This window comes from Clytia hemisphaerica, unplaced genomic scaffold, assembly GCF_902728285.1.
Source record: "Clytia hemisphaerica strain Z4C2 unplaced genomic scaffold, Clytia hemisphaerica genome assembly, whole genome shotgun sequence".
NCBI lineage: Eukaryota > Metazoa > Cnidaria > Hydrozoa > Leptothecata > Clytiidae > Clytia > Clytia hemisphaerica.
The window spans coordinates 738396-756886 of record NW_027104353.1 but is presented as its reverse complement, the minus strand read 5'-3'; the positions used below and the strand labels follow the sequence as shown (position 1 = coordinate 756886).

Sequence of the window (18491 nt, the reverse complement as noted above, 5' to 3'; positions counted from 1 at the left end):
GCAGCAGAATGATTAATAATATCATACCCTTCAACAATTTAGAAGTTATATACACCCATTAAGCATTTTATGTATATTTTCAAAGCAACTAAGGACTATTTTTTATAACTCGCAGTAACAAACAAACTCATATTATTTATTGTGTACGAACATACAATCAATCAGGAAATTATATCAGGAAAATTTTGAAAAATTTTAATGCAAACATTCATCCCTCTTTTTTGATCAGGAGCATGAAGATCTGTCCCCAGATTAAGATCCTCTATAAAATACTTCATTTCTATGGTTTTTATAAACACCCATTGTTTGACTTAAAAGTCTGTGGGTCTGAGAAATGTCGGAAATTTTAGGATTATTGGATTATTAAAAATTTTCAACTGGGTGTATACCAACTTTATAGGCCAGTGATATCCTTTTGATGAGTAACTTTGATTGACAGATCGGAAAAAAATGGATGATGAGACAGAGGTGCTACCTTAGAGAAAGAAACTTGTGAAGGAAAAAAGTCCAGGAGTAGTCATTGGTTGACCCTGACAAGTAGTATAAAGTTTTTATTTTATCTTTTCATTATATGACCCCTAAAGACTTCAAAACTAGGGTTTTTGCCAAGCTGGGAAAGCTTGATAGAATTCTCTATAGAGTATTGAATAGGGTGAGGCAACTTTGGCCCACAGACCCATGAAAGTCAATTGTCAAATATCCTTATAAAACGAAACCTATTCACACCATCTGATATAGCCTGGATATCCAAGCTCAAAATTTTAGAAAAAATAAGTTTTACCTCAGCCAGACAAAGTTCTAAAATTATAGAGCTTGGTTCACCTAGAAATCAGGTGAACCCCTGTTGACAGATTTTCCTGCATGAACCCCATGGCTGCAAATAAATATATGCACATAATGACATGCATAATTTCAAGATGACACGGTCCCAGCAGTGATAAATCGATTTAGAATGGCAGCCTTGACCATAAAATATAGACAGTGTGGTAGAAAGTCTGTTGGACAGAAAGTGCAAAGTGAATTTTGGGGAGACAAAAAATTATCAAAACAAAACTTCCAACCCAAAACAGCACTACAAAATTGGCAAACAGAAAGAATTGAAGCAAAATAAAGAATTATACCTTTAGTTCTTTACACAATGTAACCAAGTCATTAAGAAGATTTAAACAAGAATATCTAAGCAAGTAATTTAAAAGAAAACAACCAGAACATCTAAAAATTCCCATGTTTTGATCTTCCCACTTCTTCCCTACCATTATTGTTATTTTTATTTGGATGCGTGGTCAAACACCCAAGGGAGATAATTAGGCATTCTATTGTTATTTGCTTTGAAGAAGAAAAATCAGGGAGATTTGCAAAGCAGCATACGCGCCTTGCTGATCGCCCACGCGATCCACCCAAATACTTAGGCAGACACTTCAAGTCGGCTCGCATAATTTCTTATACGCGCTTCACCATTCAGATCTCTGATTCGCTTGGACCCAACCAATCAGAATATCTGCATAATCATCCTCAGATCAGAATGCAGACGATCTAGGTAAACCAGACCGTAAACATAAGAAATATCAAAATCAAAAAAAAGTTTACGGGCTGGATATCCAGGCTACATCTGATACAGCTGTTAAGAGTAAATCTCCAAAATGAGATTGTTTGTCTGATTTGGTTGATTTTTAAGACCATAGAAAAAATTACATCTTCAAAAATATTGTTTCTATGGTGAGCTCAGTAAGTAGGCTTAATCTCAGCATTTTGAATCCAACCAGTCTGACCGAAAGTTTTTTCAATATACGGGTTGATAATTAGTCATCTGGGGTAAAAACGGGACGAAATCGACGAACCTTTCCATATTTCAGGAACTTCAAAAGCTACAATCATGATTTTTGGCCAGCAACTCCCTCTAATGGTCATCTATCAACCCTCTTAATGGTTTAAACTTATGACTTTTAGTTTTCGCAAAATATTCACGGATATGCGTCCCGTAATTACCCCGGATTTTGGAGTAAAAACGGGACACCCCCGGGCTCGTAGTTTTCTGCCTAGTGGGGTAAAAACGGGACATGAACTAAAACGAGGCTACCAAAACGAGGCTCAGACATGCGTGAAACGGCGTCCTGTGATTACCCCAGCGCACCAAATATAGACTGGGGTAAATACGGGACGCGTTCCGTTATTACCCCAACATAGAAAAATTTTCACGGAGTAAATACGGGACACCTTTTTTTCAAAAACGGCGCCCTATACAAACTTGCAACTAGTCTCGATGACCCAAACATGTAGCGCCTGCATTTAGTACGGCGTTTGTTCTAAGTCGAGAAAAAAGCGTTCTAGAAATGAAAAATCGACGTTTTCAACCACCAAGAAACATTGTGGTGTATTCTGATGTAGAGGAATGAAGCTGATCAAAGTATGGATTTTTTTTACAGCCTTATAAATGATCTTTTAAGGGGCATAAATTTGAGTTCATCCTTTTAACTCTTTGTTCTTTATTTTGGGTGTCCCGTTTTTACCCCGTCATTTTAAGTGTCCCGTTATTTATACTTTGTACATTACGTTTCCATTACATACTGTACGTACAGTGGAAGGGATGCATTTCATCACATTTTTCTTGACTGGATACCAATGTAGGAGTAGGAGCAACGTCTTTTGACAAACTTGAACCTAAAATCCAGATGGCAGCAAACTAACCATAAAATTGGTCAGTTGTTTAATGGAATGGTTATCCACTGCTAAAACGAAAATTTGTTTCACATTGGAAATTTATATTGGGCCTATTTAAAGCGTTATCAGGAGTGGAAGGGAATTTGAAATTGTTGAAGGTCTTGTTGGTCCAGCGCGCAGCAGAATGGACCTTTAAAAAGCAACTGATCGAAAAGATTTTGTCTTTGTCGGGGCCTGTGCGCGCAATAAATTAACAAGTCCAGGCTAAACCAACCGCCGATCTAGAATTTTTGCCCCGCCTACCCGGGCGATGTTTAACATATGTTTTGGATTGAATTGGTAGTAGAGTCAAATTTCCCGGTTAGATTAAAGGGTTGTTTCAGGTAGGGTCAGGTAGGATTAGGGCTAGGGTTGGGGATGGGAGTTAACCCCTGGTTAGGGTTTTAGCCCCCGGGTAGAGTTTGAAGTAAATACCACGTTTATAAGCAACTTTGAACTCCTAATTGCAGTTGTGACTCGATGGCCGAGTGGTTAAGGCACTGGCGTTCTAATCATAGGTGCTTTGTATAGTAGGTTTGAATCCCATCAGCGGCAAAAGTTTCGAAATTTCGGGAAATGCATCAAAAACTTTTAAAACTTAGCAATACAAAGAAAGTGTCAAAGAATAGAAGCTCAGAGTGGAGGATGGGAAGGAAATTTTTTTGCGTCACTTAAGGAACCCGGTACGAAGGACATTCGGTTATTGCCACGTCAGCTGGACCTTCGCGCCGCTCCTGCTTCTTGTTCTCTTTTATTTCGAGTGAGGGAAAATCTTTTACAAAAAAATCTGTTTTTAAGGAAACTCGCTCTATGCGGCACCAAAAAAATTAAAAATCAAAAAATTAAAAGTGTACGTCGTCTAACAGGGGTATATAACAAAAATTTTCTGGAATGGCCCAATGAGCAAAGAGTACAAAATGTATACAGTCATGTGCAATAAACTTCACAATATAACAGTATACTGTAATAGCATTTTATTAATAATTTTATTAATATTTTTATTTTAAAACAGACTGTGACCATTTGTATACCGGGTGCACCAAAAAAAAGTATACAGGTTTGTCGAGATATTGTGAGCTTCAGGATTTAAATTTTTTGTTCATTCTTTTTTTATTGTATAGAGGATGCTCTAACTTGAATTTTGAGCTATATACATTAAATTTGAAAAAGCAGTTCAAAAGTTATTTCCAAAAAACTAACTTTTTTTCAATATCGAAATTTCAAAAAATCATTCAAAACAGCAATCACGCCAGGGGGGGGGTCGGTACTAAAATCTCAGACATCATGACATTTAGTGACGTGGGGGTACTGCAAAAAAGCTCAAAAATAATTTTAGTACTATGTGTACTAAAATACCAAAAAGGGTGGTCCCTTAAAGAAATTTTTGAAAAATCTTAGTATTTTGTTCTAAAATCAGCCAAAATGGAGCATTTTTTTAACAATTTTAGAAAAAATTTGATTTTTTTTCTTCAGGAATTTTCGAAAAAATCTTCAGAAATCTTTTACAATTTTTCCAACTTTTTAAATATTTTTTAAAAATATTTTTATGTACAGTTCAGCACAGTTTAGTAATAAAATGATATTATTTTGCAGATTGATGTACTAAATTCGACTAGGTTTGTAACAATGACCCCATTTTGGTAAATTTAAAGCCGTAAAAGGGCAAAAAATGGGTGGTATCTATGTTAAATTGCTCAAAATAATTTTAGTACATGTGTACTAAAATAACATTTATCGAAAAATAGGTGGGGGTATGTCAAAAATTAGCAAAAATCCTTTTAGTACTCATGTATGTCTTACATTTTGGTACTGACCCCCCCCTGATCACGCTATAAATAAGACAAAATAACAAAGAAACTATTTCATTGTTTCTTTTATTCTTTTTTCTCTCATCTTATATTTTGCCAACAGTTGTCCCATCTTATTTGCACGTCATGAATATTTCCAACACCATCAAACTCAATGCAGACCCAAGTTCTTTGAACAACTAGTCGAGGAATGGTGATCTATTTTTACAAAAATTTTCTCACATAGCATAACATCAAAACCTTGGATATTTCTAAAAAAATTTTTCAGCTTTTCCAAAAATATTATCTTATTATCTTTGTTTATATAGCTTGTTTTACCACTGTCGAACGTGCTAACCGCACTGGCTCAACTTCAGTATCTTTGAAATCATTCGTAGGCCCAATTGTAAACTTAATGGCTTAAGAAAAATTATAGCATTTTGGGTTTTAGCCTCGTTTAGGCTAAAAACTCGTCCCCAGGCTCCAAAAATCAAAATCTTGAAAAAATGAAAAAAATACCCCCAGGGATTTGCCCAAGGATCAAGTGTGCAAAATTTCAACCCAATCGGACCAATTTTGAAGTCTCCAACCTGCCCCAAAGTTTTAGCCTCGTTTTGACGAAAAACTCGTCCCCAGGCCCCAAAAATTAAAATTTTGAAAAAATAAAAAAAATGCCCCCAGGGATTTGCCCAAGGATTAAGTGTGCAAAATTTCAGCCCAATCGGACCATTTTTGAAGTCTCCAGCCTGCCCCAAAGTTTTAGCCTCGTTTTGGCGAAAAACTCGTCCTCAGGCCCCAAAAATTAAAATTTTGAAACAATGAAAAAAACTCCCCCAGGGATTTGCCCAAGGATCAAGTGTGCAAAATTTCAGCCCAATCGGACCATTTTTGAAGTCCCCAGCCTGCCCCAAAGTTTTAGCCTCGTTTTGGCGAAAAACTCGTCCCCAGGCCCCAAAAATTAAAATTTTGAAAAAATGAAAAAAACCCCCCCAGGGATTTGCCCAAGGATCAAGTGTGCAAAATTTCAGCCCAATCGGACCATTTTTGAAGTCTCCAGCCTGCCCCAAGGTTTTAGCCTCGTTTTGGCGAAAAACTCGTCCCCAGGCCCCAAAAATTAAAATTTTGAAAAAATGAAAAAAATACCCCCAGGGATTTGCCCAAGGATCAAGTGTGCAAAATTTCAGCCCAATCGGACCATTTTTGAAGTCTCCAGCCTGCCCAGGTTTTAGCCTCGTTTTGGCGAAAAAACTCGTCCCCAGGCCCCAAAAATTAAAATTTGAAAAAAAATGAAAAAAACACACCCCAGGGATTTGCCCAAGGATCAAGTGTGCAAAATTTCAGCCCAATCGGACCATTTTTGAAGTCTCCAGCCTGTCCCAAAGTTTTAGCCTCGTTTTGGCGAAAAACTCGTCACCAGTCCCCAAAAATTAAAATTTTGAAAAAATGAAAAAAACACCCCCAGGGATTTGCCTAAGGATCAAGTGTGCAAAATTTCAGCCAAATCGGACCAATTTTGAAGTCTCCAGGCTGCCCCAAAGTTTTGGTGACAGACACACACACACACACACAGACACACACAGACACACACACAGACATTCTCAGATTCTAACTCAACTGAAGTTGAGAATATTCTTAAATTCCGTGACGAGTTTTGGTGAACACAGTTGCATTTTTTGGTATTTTTATGTGTAAACAAGGTAAGTGTCAAGAAAAAAGTTTGCTTGCTGTTTTTGATGATTTTTTGAAATTTCGACATTAAAAAAAGTCAGTTTTTTTAAAATAATTTTCGAACTACGTTTTCAAATTTAATGTATAATAGCTCAAAATTCAAGTTAGAGCATCCTCTATACGATAAAAAAAGAATGAACAAAAAAATTAAACCCTGAAGCTCACTATATCTCGACAAAGTTGTATACTTTTTTTTGGTGCACCCGGTATATGATTACCTAGTTGACCAAAATTTCGAACTCCCCCTCCCTTTCTTAATTTTGATCTCGCCCTACATTCCTATCCAGCAGATTTTTAGGAAAATCTTGGTGCCCCTACAGCTCTACAAAGACTCCCAAAAAATTGTTCTTATGTTCTGTGATTATATATATATTATATATGTGAAGAAATAAGAATTTCTGTCCAACTATATTCACTCAGGAGATTTGGGTGGCAGAGCAGCATATGTATTTCGTCCTTATTAGGACTCATCAGCACTGAATACTGCACCCTGGCTGGCTAGATCGATTTAGCCAGCATCTCATACCTTCAACTGCTTTAAAGGGACAAAGTAGTAAAATGTAAACATTGTGCAAACCACGTGTCATTAAAGAGAACAATTAAAATCACGTGTCCAAAACAAACTTGTAAAACAATGGAACAATCAAAATTAGCCATATTTGGTTTGATTTTTTATTTTGACATGTGACATTTGTTTCGATTTTGTATTTGCTGCATACAGTTTGTTTACAAATTTCGCATGTACTGTTATGTCCCTTTCACTTGGGACGATTGGTCAAAACATGGGACTGTTGATATTCTGGCCTGTATTTTTTTCACTTACTGTTAAATCTCTTTGACAACAGATTTGTTTCGATCTCCACCAAGTTTATCAATCATACTTTCTGTCATTACATGTCACAATAACTTTCACTGATAGCGCGCTATTTTAAATTTTTTTGTTTTCAATCGAAATGACCGGACGCCGATTGGAGAATTAGAGAACCCCTACCGCCTAACCGCCTATCGCCCGATGGGATTAACAAAATAATGAGTGTGTAACTTGCCGCACAAGTGACGTCAAATGCTCCATCGTCTTGCCACTAATTTGGTCTTCGGATTTTTTTCATTATTCGATTTAAAAGCCTACTTGATGCGAAATAGAAATTGTGTATCTTTTAATGCGCCATTCATTCACACAAATCAAATGACTTTGGAGGTTCAGTGAGATAGTGGCCGAATTGCCGTCCCATGCTTTGGTAGATGGTCCCAAGTTAGAGCAGTTGACGGTACCCCTCAAAGAAGAAATCATACCTATATATACTAAACACTGAACCAAAATTAAAAAACAAGCATTGAAAATTTGAAATTCATACCCAAACTTGCCAATTAGGCCATTCCAGAATTTCTCTGCAACAGGGGGCCGATGACATGGAAAGTCTGAGGCTAAAAGTTTTCAAAAAAATTCAAAATTTCAAAAGCAAGAGAAGAAAATGTATGAATTAGACCTTTTTGCCTTTCCATCCGCCATATTGAATTATATGCAAAAATTATGGTGGTCGAATTACCGTGGTGAAATTCCTGGAAATTCACGTAGAAAGTATGCAAAACATAAGTAAGTATTGAAATGTGTTTCGTTGGGCTAACAGCTTAATGACAAATAGAATAACCAGAAGCATTTTTGTTTTTTATTAAAAACTATATATTCGACCTCACTCACAAGAGGTCATCATCAGAGTAAAAATCTAATACATAATGAGGATTCTAAAATCAAAATTTACAGAAACAAGCTAATTAAAATGTCATAAAAAATTCATTTAAAAACAATGTGTAAAAATCTAAAATGATACCCATGGGACGCTTAACTGAGAAAACCATGAAACTGAATCGATGGCACAATAAAAAAGAGTAATTAACAAAGGAACTATATGTCTATGTCGTAAAAAGTTGTAAAGTTTTGAATAAATTTTGAACGTTCAATGAAGGTTTTTGTTCAGTGATTAACAAAGCTTCTGTTAATTCTCTAGTGTCATTACGTTTGAAACCTTTCGCAATTACTTTAACGTTGTCCATGGTGATCGGTTCGTGTCCGCTGAGTGCTGAATGTCTGAAAACGGTCGAATTTATGTCTCTGCCACTATGATCTAAGACCCTTTCATAAATTCGTCCCAAGCGTCCCATGGGTATCATTTTAGATTTTTACACATTGTTTTTAAATGAATTTTTTATGACATTTTAATTAGCTTGTTTCTGTAAATTTTGATTTTAGAATCCTCATTATGTATTAGATTTTTACTCTGATGATGACCTCTTGTGAGTGAGGTCGAATATATAGTTTTTAATAAAAAACAAAAATGCTTCTGGTTATTCTATTTGTCATAAGTAAGTATATAAGTAAGTAACTATTTATTTACCATTTGAACACTAATAATACACAGGACGAAATCCACAAAATAGAAAGGAAGGAGACCGCCATATATAGACCAACATTATGCAAAAAGAAAGTATTAATATAAAACTTACATGCATAATTGGCATTATATTAAAGTGTAATCTTGTAGAAGAAAGATTAATTTGCTTCTTTTGAAACTAGAAATAATCAAATTCGCTCATCTCTTAGAACAAGCACTTAAAAAAACCATAACATTAGATTGAAAAATCACCCGCAAAGATAAAAAATAATCCTTATTCAGCTGACGGTAAATTATTCTCCTGGGAATAGAACCGCCAAAACGATCAAATGAAAACATTGATCTGAACCACCGATATATACAAACATATTTTTTAAATCCGTGATCGGAACCCGCTGAATTGTGACGTCATAATTACTGTTTTCAGTTTGCGTATTTTGAAAGTTTGATGTGTGTACTCCGTCTTGATGAAATTTTTTAATGGCATGAAAACACTGAGAACAGAATATGCAATGTCTTTGAGAACAAATTTCTAAAAGGCTTTTGTTGTTCTGTAAATATTTCTTTTTTGATTAAGAAATTTCATCTTTTATAGACCTTTTCGCCTTTCCATCCGCCATCTTGAATTCTATGCAAAAATAGAGGAACGAAAAAGCCGTGGTTGGATTTAGTTGGAAAATATGCAAAACATATGCAAGTTTACTTACACAAAGATTAAAAAGACAAAAAAGCATCTTATAAAGAAATATCATAATTATTAGAACAATAAAAGATGGAATTTCTTAATCCAAAAAGAAATATTTACAGAACAACAAAAGCCTTTTAGAAATTTGTTCTTAAAGACTTTTGCATATTCTTTTTTTATGCCATTAAAGAATTCCACCAAGACGGAGTACACACATCAAACTTTCAAAACACGCAAACTGAAAGCAGTAATTATGATGTCACACATTCAGTGGGTTCAGATCAATGTTTTGATTTGATCGTCTGACGGTTTTATTCCCATGAGAATAATTTACCGTCAGCCGAATAAGGAATATTTCTGACCTTCGCGGGTGATTTTTCAGCTTGAGTTTATGTCTAATGTTATGGTTTTTTGAAGTGCTTGTTCTAAGAGATGAGCGAATTTGATTATTTCTAGTTTTCAAAAGAAGCAAATTTAATCTTTCTTCTACAAGATTATACTTTAATATAATGCCAATTATGCATGTAAGTTTTACATTAATACTTTCTTTTTGCATATGTTTTGCATACTTTCTAAGGTAATTTCACCACGGCAATTTGGCTACCATAATTTTTGCATACAATTCAATATGGCGGATGGAAAGGCGAAAAGGTCTGTTGTTCTAAAATGATTATAATATTTCTTTATAAGATGCTTTGTCATTTGTTTTAAAATCTTTGTGTAAACTTGCATGTTTTGCATATTTTCCCAACTAAATCCAACCACAGCTTTTTCGTTTAACTGTTTTTGCATACAATTCAAGATGGCGGATGGAAAGGCGAAAAGGTCTATTTCCAAGACAATTGAATTAAAAATAGCAAAAAAAGAGTGGTTATTCTGATATGCTTTACGATAAAATATATGGACTTTCATCCAAATTTCCAACCACCACTGGAAAAAAAATTCTAAGGCTAGAAAAGATTAAAAAATGTATATATCTTGTCCAACGGCGCCAGTTTTCAGAGCATGTCATGGCGGCCCCAAGCCAAGGAAAAATTACACCATTGAAATCCTACCCTTAAACTTTGTGTACCCACCCAGAAAGGCTGCTAAAAAATCAGAAAAAGTAACAAAATTGGCCAATTTTTTCAGTGATTTTGCCCCCGAGACCAGAAAATTATCGAAGATTTGCCCCTGCCCTTGAAACTGATACACACTCTGCCCCCGAGATCTCAATGTACAATGATTTCTGCCATAATCTGCAAACTGGCAACGGCGGTATTAACCAGTTAACGGAAATTTTCTGGAATGGTGAATGGCTGGTGTGAATTTTATGCTTTTTTATTTAGGGTTAAAAGGCCATACTGTGGGTCATTCTTTTGTAGGATGCAACAACAGGTTAAATGTGATTAAAATATCCATTGGGCTTCCTACTCCATCATTAATAAAATTCCACGTAAAATTCCAGTCCAGACATCTAAAAACTTTCACTTTCAGACTTTCAACCTTCAAAGCTTTTTATGGCAAGTTCTATCATTGATACCTAAATTATCATCACTATTTTATGCCCTTTCTACTTTTACAATCAGTTTTTGCCAAGCCAAACACAAATTTATTTTTAAAAAGACAAGAAATCCAAAAATTACGAACCTCGAACACAAGAAGCGGTTAAATCCTGACAATGCGGAAACTTTAAATTTTTATTTTTTGGCGTCTTCGATGTAGGGCCAGGGTTTCTAGTAACGGCTTGTCACTGTGCCGGGTGCATACTCGGCGCCTTGGGCCCCGCAGGGTTGCTAGTAACGGCTCGAATTTCAGTCAGGTTAAAAAAGGGGTACTTTTACCCATATTATAATAACATTACCCCCGTATTTTGCCAGTTTGGTATAAAATGTTATGAATTGCGTGATTTTGCTGTGCGGCGATGGCTCAAGGGATAGAGCGCTGGCTTCCGGATCCGAAGGTCTTTCTTTGGTGGTGGTTCGAATCCCACTCGGTGCGAAAATTAGACTGGTCGAAATTGATGAACAAATGATTGACAGGTATGAAAACTCAGTCAGAAATGAGAAACTAAGTCTCAGAAACTAGAAAATAGAAAAGGAGATCGAGAGATAGGAGGTGGAAAATAGATCCGCATTGTCAGGATTTAACCGCACCTTCGAACACATTCCAGCCGCCATCTTTTCTTTGATTTACTGTATTGCCGAATAAACGCCCCCTTCTTTTAAACGCCCTCACAGAAAAACGCCCCTAATAGGAGGAAATTTTTTTTTTTAATTAAAGCCCCCCCCTCTCCCTCTAGTCTGGAGATCCATACTCTCTATTCAAACTTACAACACATACTCTTAGGTTCCAAATAAACGGGGGGGGGGGGGTTCGAATAAACAGGGGGGTTGGAAAATTTTCTAGATTTTGATAAACGGGGGGGGGGGCTTAATTGCCGGGGGGGTTGGAAATTGTACTTCTGAAACCCAAAAATAAGGTAAAAATAGGCTAAAATCACGCTATTTAGAGCAAAATAAGGGGCTTTCTCTTTGACAGCTGAAAATATTCTTAGAGATAAAAAAACGGGGCGGGGGGGGGTCCGGGGGGGGGGGTTGGAAAATTTTCGAAAAATTAACAAGCGGGGGGGGGGCGTTTATTTGGAACCTAAGAGTAAGCAAAAATCCCATCAAAAGCTACTCATTGAGAGTATGGTAAGAGGGCCGTTTATTTTGTAAAGAAGTATAATATAAAAAAAAACTTACAATCATGGTCGTAATATTTGAGAATAAAGGGAAATTCTTACGAAATCTTATAACCACGCACAAACCGCGATTTTAAAGCGCCCAAGGCGCTCTAAATTAGGTTGGATAAGAGGAAGGACAACCCATTGAGTTTAAAGCCCGAAGGGTTCGCTCAATCTCCAACCTTTCTCAGGCAATAAAAAGTGAAGCCTTAAAAAATGCGCCGTATTTTTGACGACAGATTGAATCTAGCAATTCCTTTGTTTACGATTGATATTTTTTTCGAAATTTAGCGGTAAATTTTAGTTTCAATCTGTTATTTGTGAAAAAAACAGGCGAGCCGCTCAAGGCCGCACAACTTTGGTAGGATTTGTTGGCTTCAAATCCTACCAAGGAGATTGACTTCTAGCCCTTCGGGCTTATACTTCATTTGGTCAGACATACAGAAATCTGTATGTCTCTCCTTACGATTTTAGGTGAAGAAAAAAAAGCGTTGAAAGAAGCTTCTAGTCGGTTATTTTCCTTTTCTCTCACGCGCGCTGAATATTTAATTAGTGTTTATATTATTTGATTGACAGTTTTATTATAAGTATAAGTAATAACCGACTAGTTTACTAGTCTAGGTAGGAAGGTCTTTTGTCCTCTGTTCTTAAGCGCCCCCTCGATAATAAACGCCAGTCCTAAAATTGGAGAGGCAGGAGAGCTGAAGGTTTCCTGGCTAAGTAATGTGGTATATGCAAAAACACAATCTCTAATGTCGGGACTGCTTTTTTGCTCCCGTCAACACCGCAAGTAGTTTAAATACTTGAAAATTTAGTCAAATTTTTCAAAGCTGCAAACTTGGTTCTAATAAAAAAAACGTGCATCGAACTTTGGACCCTTACCGGTTGAAATTTTCCTAGTGAAAATTTTACAAAACTTGACTTGCCTTCTTAGGGGGGGGGCAAAACTGCTCTGTTTAGGGGTAATTATTAATGTCCAGGGGTCAACTGATGCTTGTCAGGGGATTTAGATATGTTATTCGGGGGATCAAAAGTCACAATGTCCGCAGGTAAATTTCCAAAAATGTCATATCCTCCAGCTGCCATATCCAAATTTTTTCTGGAAGAGCCCATTGCAAGATAAAAAGAAAAGAAGTACTATTTTTGAGGTTATCCAGTTCTTATACCATAAAAACTAAAAGCTATACAAATTGCATAAAAAATTATAAACTTTGGGTTTTGATTCCCTTGAATAACCAAAATAAATATTTCCCCGGGAGGGGAGGGGCACTCAAGGTAAGTAACGTACCGTAGGTGCGGCTCTTAAGGGTGCATTTTATATCAGGTTTCCCCTGTAAGGATCAAAATGAGCAAAAATGAGAGAAAGTGGGTGTAAAAAGTGAGCAAAACAAAGTTTTTTTGCCGTCATTGTACATTTTTCGCTCAGATTTACTCTAATGGGCCTTTTCATAAATTACGTCACGAATATCACTTGCCTCGTATTCAAACAATTACCATTACCATTATGTCACTTGAGAAAAAAAATGATTTTTTTAATGAATGGAAAGTAGTTTTAATAAAATCTGCTGGGAGTTAATCATCACGGCAATAATTTCAAAACGAGGCAAGTGATGTTCGTGAGGTAATTTATGAAAAGGTCTATTCGCCTTAACTTTTCTGCAAGGGTCCGCTTTCGAAGGCTTAATTTTGGGCAAAACATACGATAATGAGTACTATATGTATCTCGCGACTTTATACCCATTTCTCCATCGTGAAGGCCTTTTAAGGGTGGTTAAATTTCAGTGGTCAATGCAAGGTGTTTCGCTTTAGACACAAAATAGCAAATCAGCACAAAATCTTGAAATTTTGGTGAATTGTTCAGAGATTTAAGACGGAAAAGACTCTACTTCGCTGAGAGGAAATCCATCAAGGGCGGAAGAACTTTTAACACTGCGATTTATAGGGTGGCTCAATATAATAATATCAAGTAATATTCCGATGATATATCCAGTATACCAATATTGATATACGTCACCAAATTAAGGATACCTCGCGCATCCAATCAATAAATGAGCATTATCATAGCTCTTTAACCTCTCTCGCCAAAACTATTTCTCAGCCTGGATGGTTTCCGTTTCAAGTTATATCTGGGTTTCAACATCATCGAACCTTTTGATACACACGTATCGTAGTCGTATGAAAAGTATGGATGCTTTCCTCGTGGATCCTTATAATTGAAAAAAGAAAAAAACATAATTCATTGGCGTTAACAAAAATCGTAGTCGTATGAAAAGTATGGATGCTTTCCTCGTGGATCCTTATAATTGAAAAAAGAAAAAAACAATTCATTGGCGTTAACAAAAATCGTAGTCGTATGAAAAGTATGGATGCTTTCCTCGTGGATCCTTATATTTGAAAAAAGAAAATAAACATAATTTACCGGCGTTAACAAAAAGATGATTATAGTTTTCTTTGACTATACATAAGACAGAGGATATTAAAAAATACTGAGCTATCGAGTCGGCTTAAGTTAACCAACCCATGATGATCTTTTTGCATTCGTGGTAGAAACCATGCCAGCGTATTCACATGGTAGGTAAAATAAGACACACCTAAAGCGAATAGACCAAGGCTTTTACATCTGGCTTCGTTACAATACCTTATTCATGATATGCACCACTTCAATGTCTTCTGACATTACATCATTGACCCAATAGCTGATTGGTTGTAAGTGACGTAAAGTCAGTCAATGCGTCACTTTCAACCAATCAGCTGTTGGGTTCCCGAAGGTCATTGCAATGGTGCATATCATGAATAAGGAACAAATCACTTTACCTGAAAAAATTTTAAAATTACGATTACGGAAACGAAAATACTTTACTCCAAACACAAAACTACAAAGCCATACCTGTGTGAAGTATGATTGAGATAGTTGAATATTCCCTTTCAACAGGACGTTGACTTGATCGAGAACATCGACAGGTTCAGGGGTGATAATGTACAATCTTGTCGTCAGTGCGTCTATCTTCTCGATATTTCGAATTATTGCTAGAAGGAAGAATAATGGTTTTACAAAGTAAAATTTGCATAGAATCCACCTTGATTGAAAGTATGCCTATATAAGGTTTGTATTTTTTATTTTAAATTTCTTTCTATGTCATTCAGTTTTCATAACTTTGTTTATCATAAATTTACTTCTCTGAAGTCTAAAATGGCGATCTTTAACAGTTCTTCAAGGCATCTACAGTCCTAATTGGTAGAAATTCTAATTATATCTAGTTCTTACCAAGCCCAAGGTATTCTGCAGCCCTTGGTTGATCTTTCAGTAAACGTAAGCCGCTGTGTGAAGAGTCAAACACCTATTGACGGAAAAGACATGAATTTAAAAGAAGCTGTTCAAATCACCATGTTTTTAACCACGCCTTGCCAAATATGGTAATAAGCTCAAACGGTAATATAGTTTTTTTGTAAGAATGGTTTGAAGGATATGCTTATAACCGTTATGCTTATAAAGAGAATAACATGTAAGACAGTAATAATAATAAGATGTTGTTACCCAAAAAGTAGTCTGAATCGCAGACCTCTATAGATACTTTCTATATAAGAAACTCTTTTCGCTAGAGGATGAGCAAAAGCCTACCCAAAAAGTAAGAAGAAACACTTGTGCTCTTGAGGTAATATAATCAAGTTACCAGATCATCGGGAACTTTGGCAAGGGCAACCAAAGAAACATTGAATGCCATCAACATAAGATCTTCTGTCACCTGAAAGTGGAAAGAAAAAAGATTTAAAAAAAGTCGAACTTAAACGAACCCAAATTGACATTAATTGGCCCAGCGCTAGCAATAGGGCCTTTCATTAGCACTTTTCCGTCCGTCCGTGTATCTGTCTGTCCGTTTTGGTAGAAACGGCGCTCAAAACCAGTAACAAACTTTTTAATTTTGCCGTCTGGAGAAGGAAAAGCTTGGCTAAAGTCGGATACTGGCTATAAAAGATATATTTTCTGATTCCGCGCTCCTTCAAAACAATTTTCAAAACAAAACAAGATGGCGGTCGAAGCGAGGAGGTTGATTCATACTTTCTTGAACATTTTCTTTGCTTTAGTGGTCAAGAGACTTTCAAACCAAAGAAATTTTGTAATTATTTTTCTTTATAAACCTTTTTCAACATTCTGCCATATCTTAAAGTCTTTGCTCAAGTTTTCATAAAGTTTTATGAGTGAAAGTTCTACCTTAAATCACTTTCATTTTTAGTTTCTTGTTTTCATGGTCAAAAAGACTTTATAAATTTTTAGGAAATAATGGCTTCTGATATAGAAATAAATAAACTGAAATGCAGCTGATGTGTAAAATTGAATAAGATTGGAACTTTTTTCTTGATGCTACATAAGAAAACAGTCACTTCTGGATCTGTCGCTGTTGAGGCTGTTAACAAGACAACGGTGGTCAGTAGTGGTGGGACGTGGTATGATTTTCAAACTCAACACATAATTATTTCAAGTAAACTGATTCTGGAATTTGGTAATGGACACTAATATGGAGCCCATGTGTAAATTGGAACAAGATTGAAACTTTTTCCATGATGCTACGCGTGAAAATGGTTATTTCTGGATCTGTCTCATTTGACGATTGGTGGCTTGATTTGTCAAACTCGACACAGAATTATTTCAAATAAGCTGATTATGGAATCATGTTAATGGAGACTAAAATGCAGCTCATGTGTAAATTTGAACAAGATTAGGACTTTTTTCATGATTCTACACGTATATTAAATAAAATGGGTATTTTTGGATCTGTCGCATTAAACGATCGGTGGCTTGATTTTTCAAACTCGACTCACATGATTATTTAAAGTATAAACTGATTCTGGAATCTGTTAATTGACACTAAAATGCAGCTCATGGGTAAATTTGAACTAGATTGAAACATTTTTCATGGTTACAATGCATGAACAGTGAAAATGGTCATTTCTGGATCTGTCACATTAACTGTTAACTCACATTAAATCTCATGAATTATATTAGCCTTGATATGCAGACCATAAACTATTTTATCGTCTAGTTTTTTAAAGATTATTTTTCTGGTTTACGGTCTGGTCCAACTAACATGCCTGCAGGGATATTTCTCCATGAATATGTGAGTGCACCTAATTGGTTAAAAAGCGCCCACTCACTATTTATTCGCGGGTTTTTAAAAATATTTTTCTATGGGCGCGCATAATTTATGGAAATTTTCCACCTAGGACATTTTTATTCCAACTCACCCTCCGCTTATTAAGTTTTGAGATTTTTTCCAACCTCACCCCGCTTATCCCAAACCCCCCAACTATTAGGTACCGTGAGATTGGGTAACTTGCATCAGTGGAGGCTAACATGCATAGCCCTCAAATGAAAGACCTGGCTGGTCATTAAAATACAAAATTAAATCAAAACAAAAATGTACTCTACAGTAGAGCTGCGAGCGGAGCTGCGTAGTTGTATTTTAATGACCAGCCAGGTCTTTCATTTGAGGGCTATGCATGTTATGCATGTTATATTAGCCTCCACTGATGCAAGTTACCCTCCACTGATGCAAGTTACCCTCCACTGATGCAAGTTACCCTCCACTGATGCAAGTTACCCTCCACCGATGCAAGTTACCCTCCACTGATGCAAGTTACCCAATCTCACGGTACCTGAGAGTATTCAACCGGGTGAACCTGCGCCGGTTGGTAGGAGACCATTCAATAAAATTTCAAGCGTCTAACCAATGAGAAGTACAGCGGTGATTTTGGAAAAATTTTCCCTGTCTTCACTTTGATCCATGTCAACAGGGTCATACATTTGCTGTTTTGCACGCTCGTTTTCAACACGTTACTTTTCGCTGGGCCTTCAAGCCAACAGGCTTCTTGTTTCTTTTGACCACCCCGGATTATAAGACTATCGCTAATTAATTCGGCTGATTAAATGATATCATTTAACGTATCTCGTCCCCTATCTCCGACCATTTGCTTAAAAAAACAGCAACATCTTTCTCCTATTTCGGACGGTACACACAAATTTTGAGAAATTCTTTTGTTAATTCTACGTTGATAGCAAAGAGACGTATCACTTTTTTATATCATAAAGAAAAAATAACTTTAAATTCATGGCATTTAGATTTGATTCGATTAATAACTCGATTGATTTGATTGGATGTATTTTAAATTGTACCAGTCTTACATTTTGGTTCATAATATGCAATGCAATATCACTGGTATTGATGACGTAAGGTTTTATGGTAGATAGTGGTGGTGGTATCCAATACTGGTCAACATCAACTGGATGGTGGTACATTTGAGTGAAATATCTGGTGATGCTTCTGTTCCTTGTGAAAACCCCTTTACTATGAATTAGAAAAATTAATGCACGAGTTTAGATGTAAAACGTGATAAAATCCCAAGTTAAGTACGGCTAAGACAGTTCAGGAAATTGCATAGAATGACAGCGCTGCGAAATTTCGCAACTTTAGCGTTGTCAAACTCAGCAAAGCTGTCAAATA

At 36.2% G+C, this 18491-nt stretch overlaps 1 protein-coding gene across 2 annotated transcripts in view; it reads right to left on the bottom strand.

Annotated features, from left to right (window-relative positions):
- Positions 1-13134: 13134 nt before the first annotated feature.
- LOC136818131 (polynucleotide 5'-hydroxyl-kinase NOL9-like) overlaps positions 13135-18491 on the bottom strand; it is a 35538-nt gene continuing 30181 nt past the window's right edge. Inside the window, exons 12-16 of one of the 2 annotated variants that reach the window (XM_067074489.1) lie at positions 18173-18335; positions 15666-15737; positions 15260-15332; positions 14882-15021; positions 13135-14200 (exon numbers count right to left, since the gene is read on the bottom strand). In XM_067074489.1, the coding sequence (XP_066930590.1) occupies positions 14063-14200; positions 14882-15021; positions 15260-15332; positions 15666-15737; positions 18173-18335 (586 nt within the window). In that variant the 3' untranslated portion in view covers positions 13135-14062. Of the gene's footprint in view, positions 14201-14311; positions 14379-14881; positions 15022-15259; positions 15333-15665; positions 15738-18172; positions 18336-18491 lie in introns of those variants that run through there. The other variant, XM_067074490.1, reaches the window with a different exon arrangement.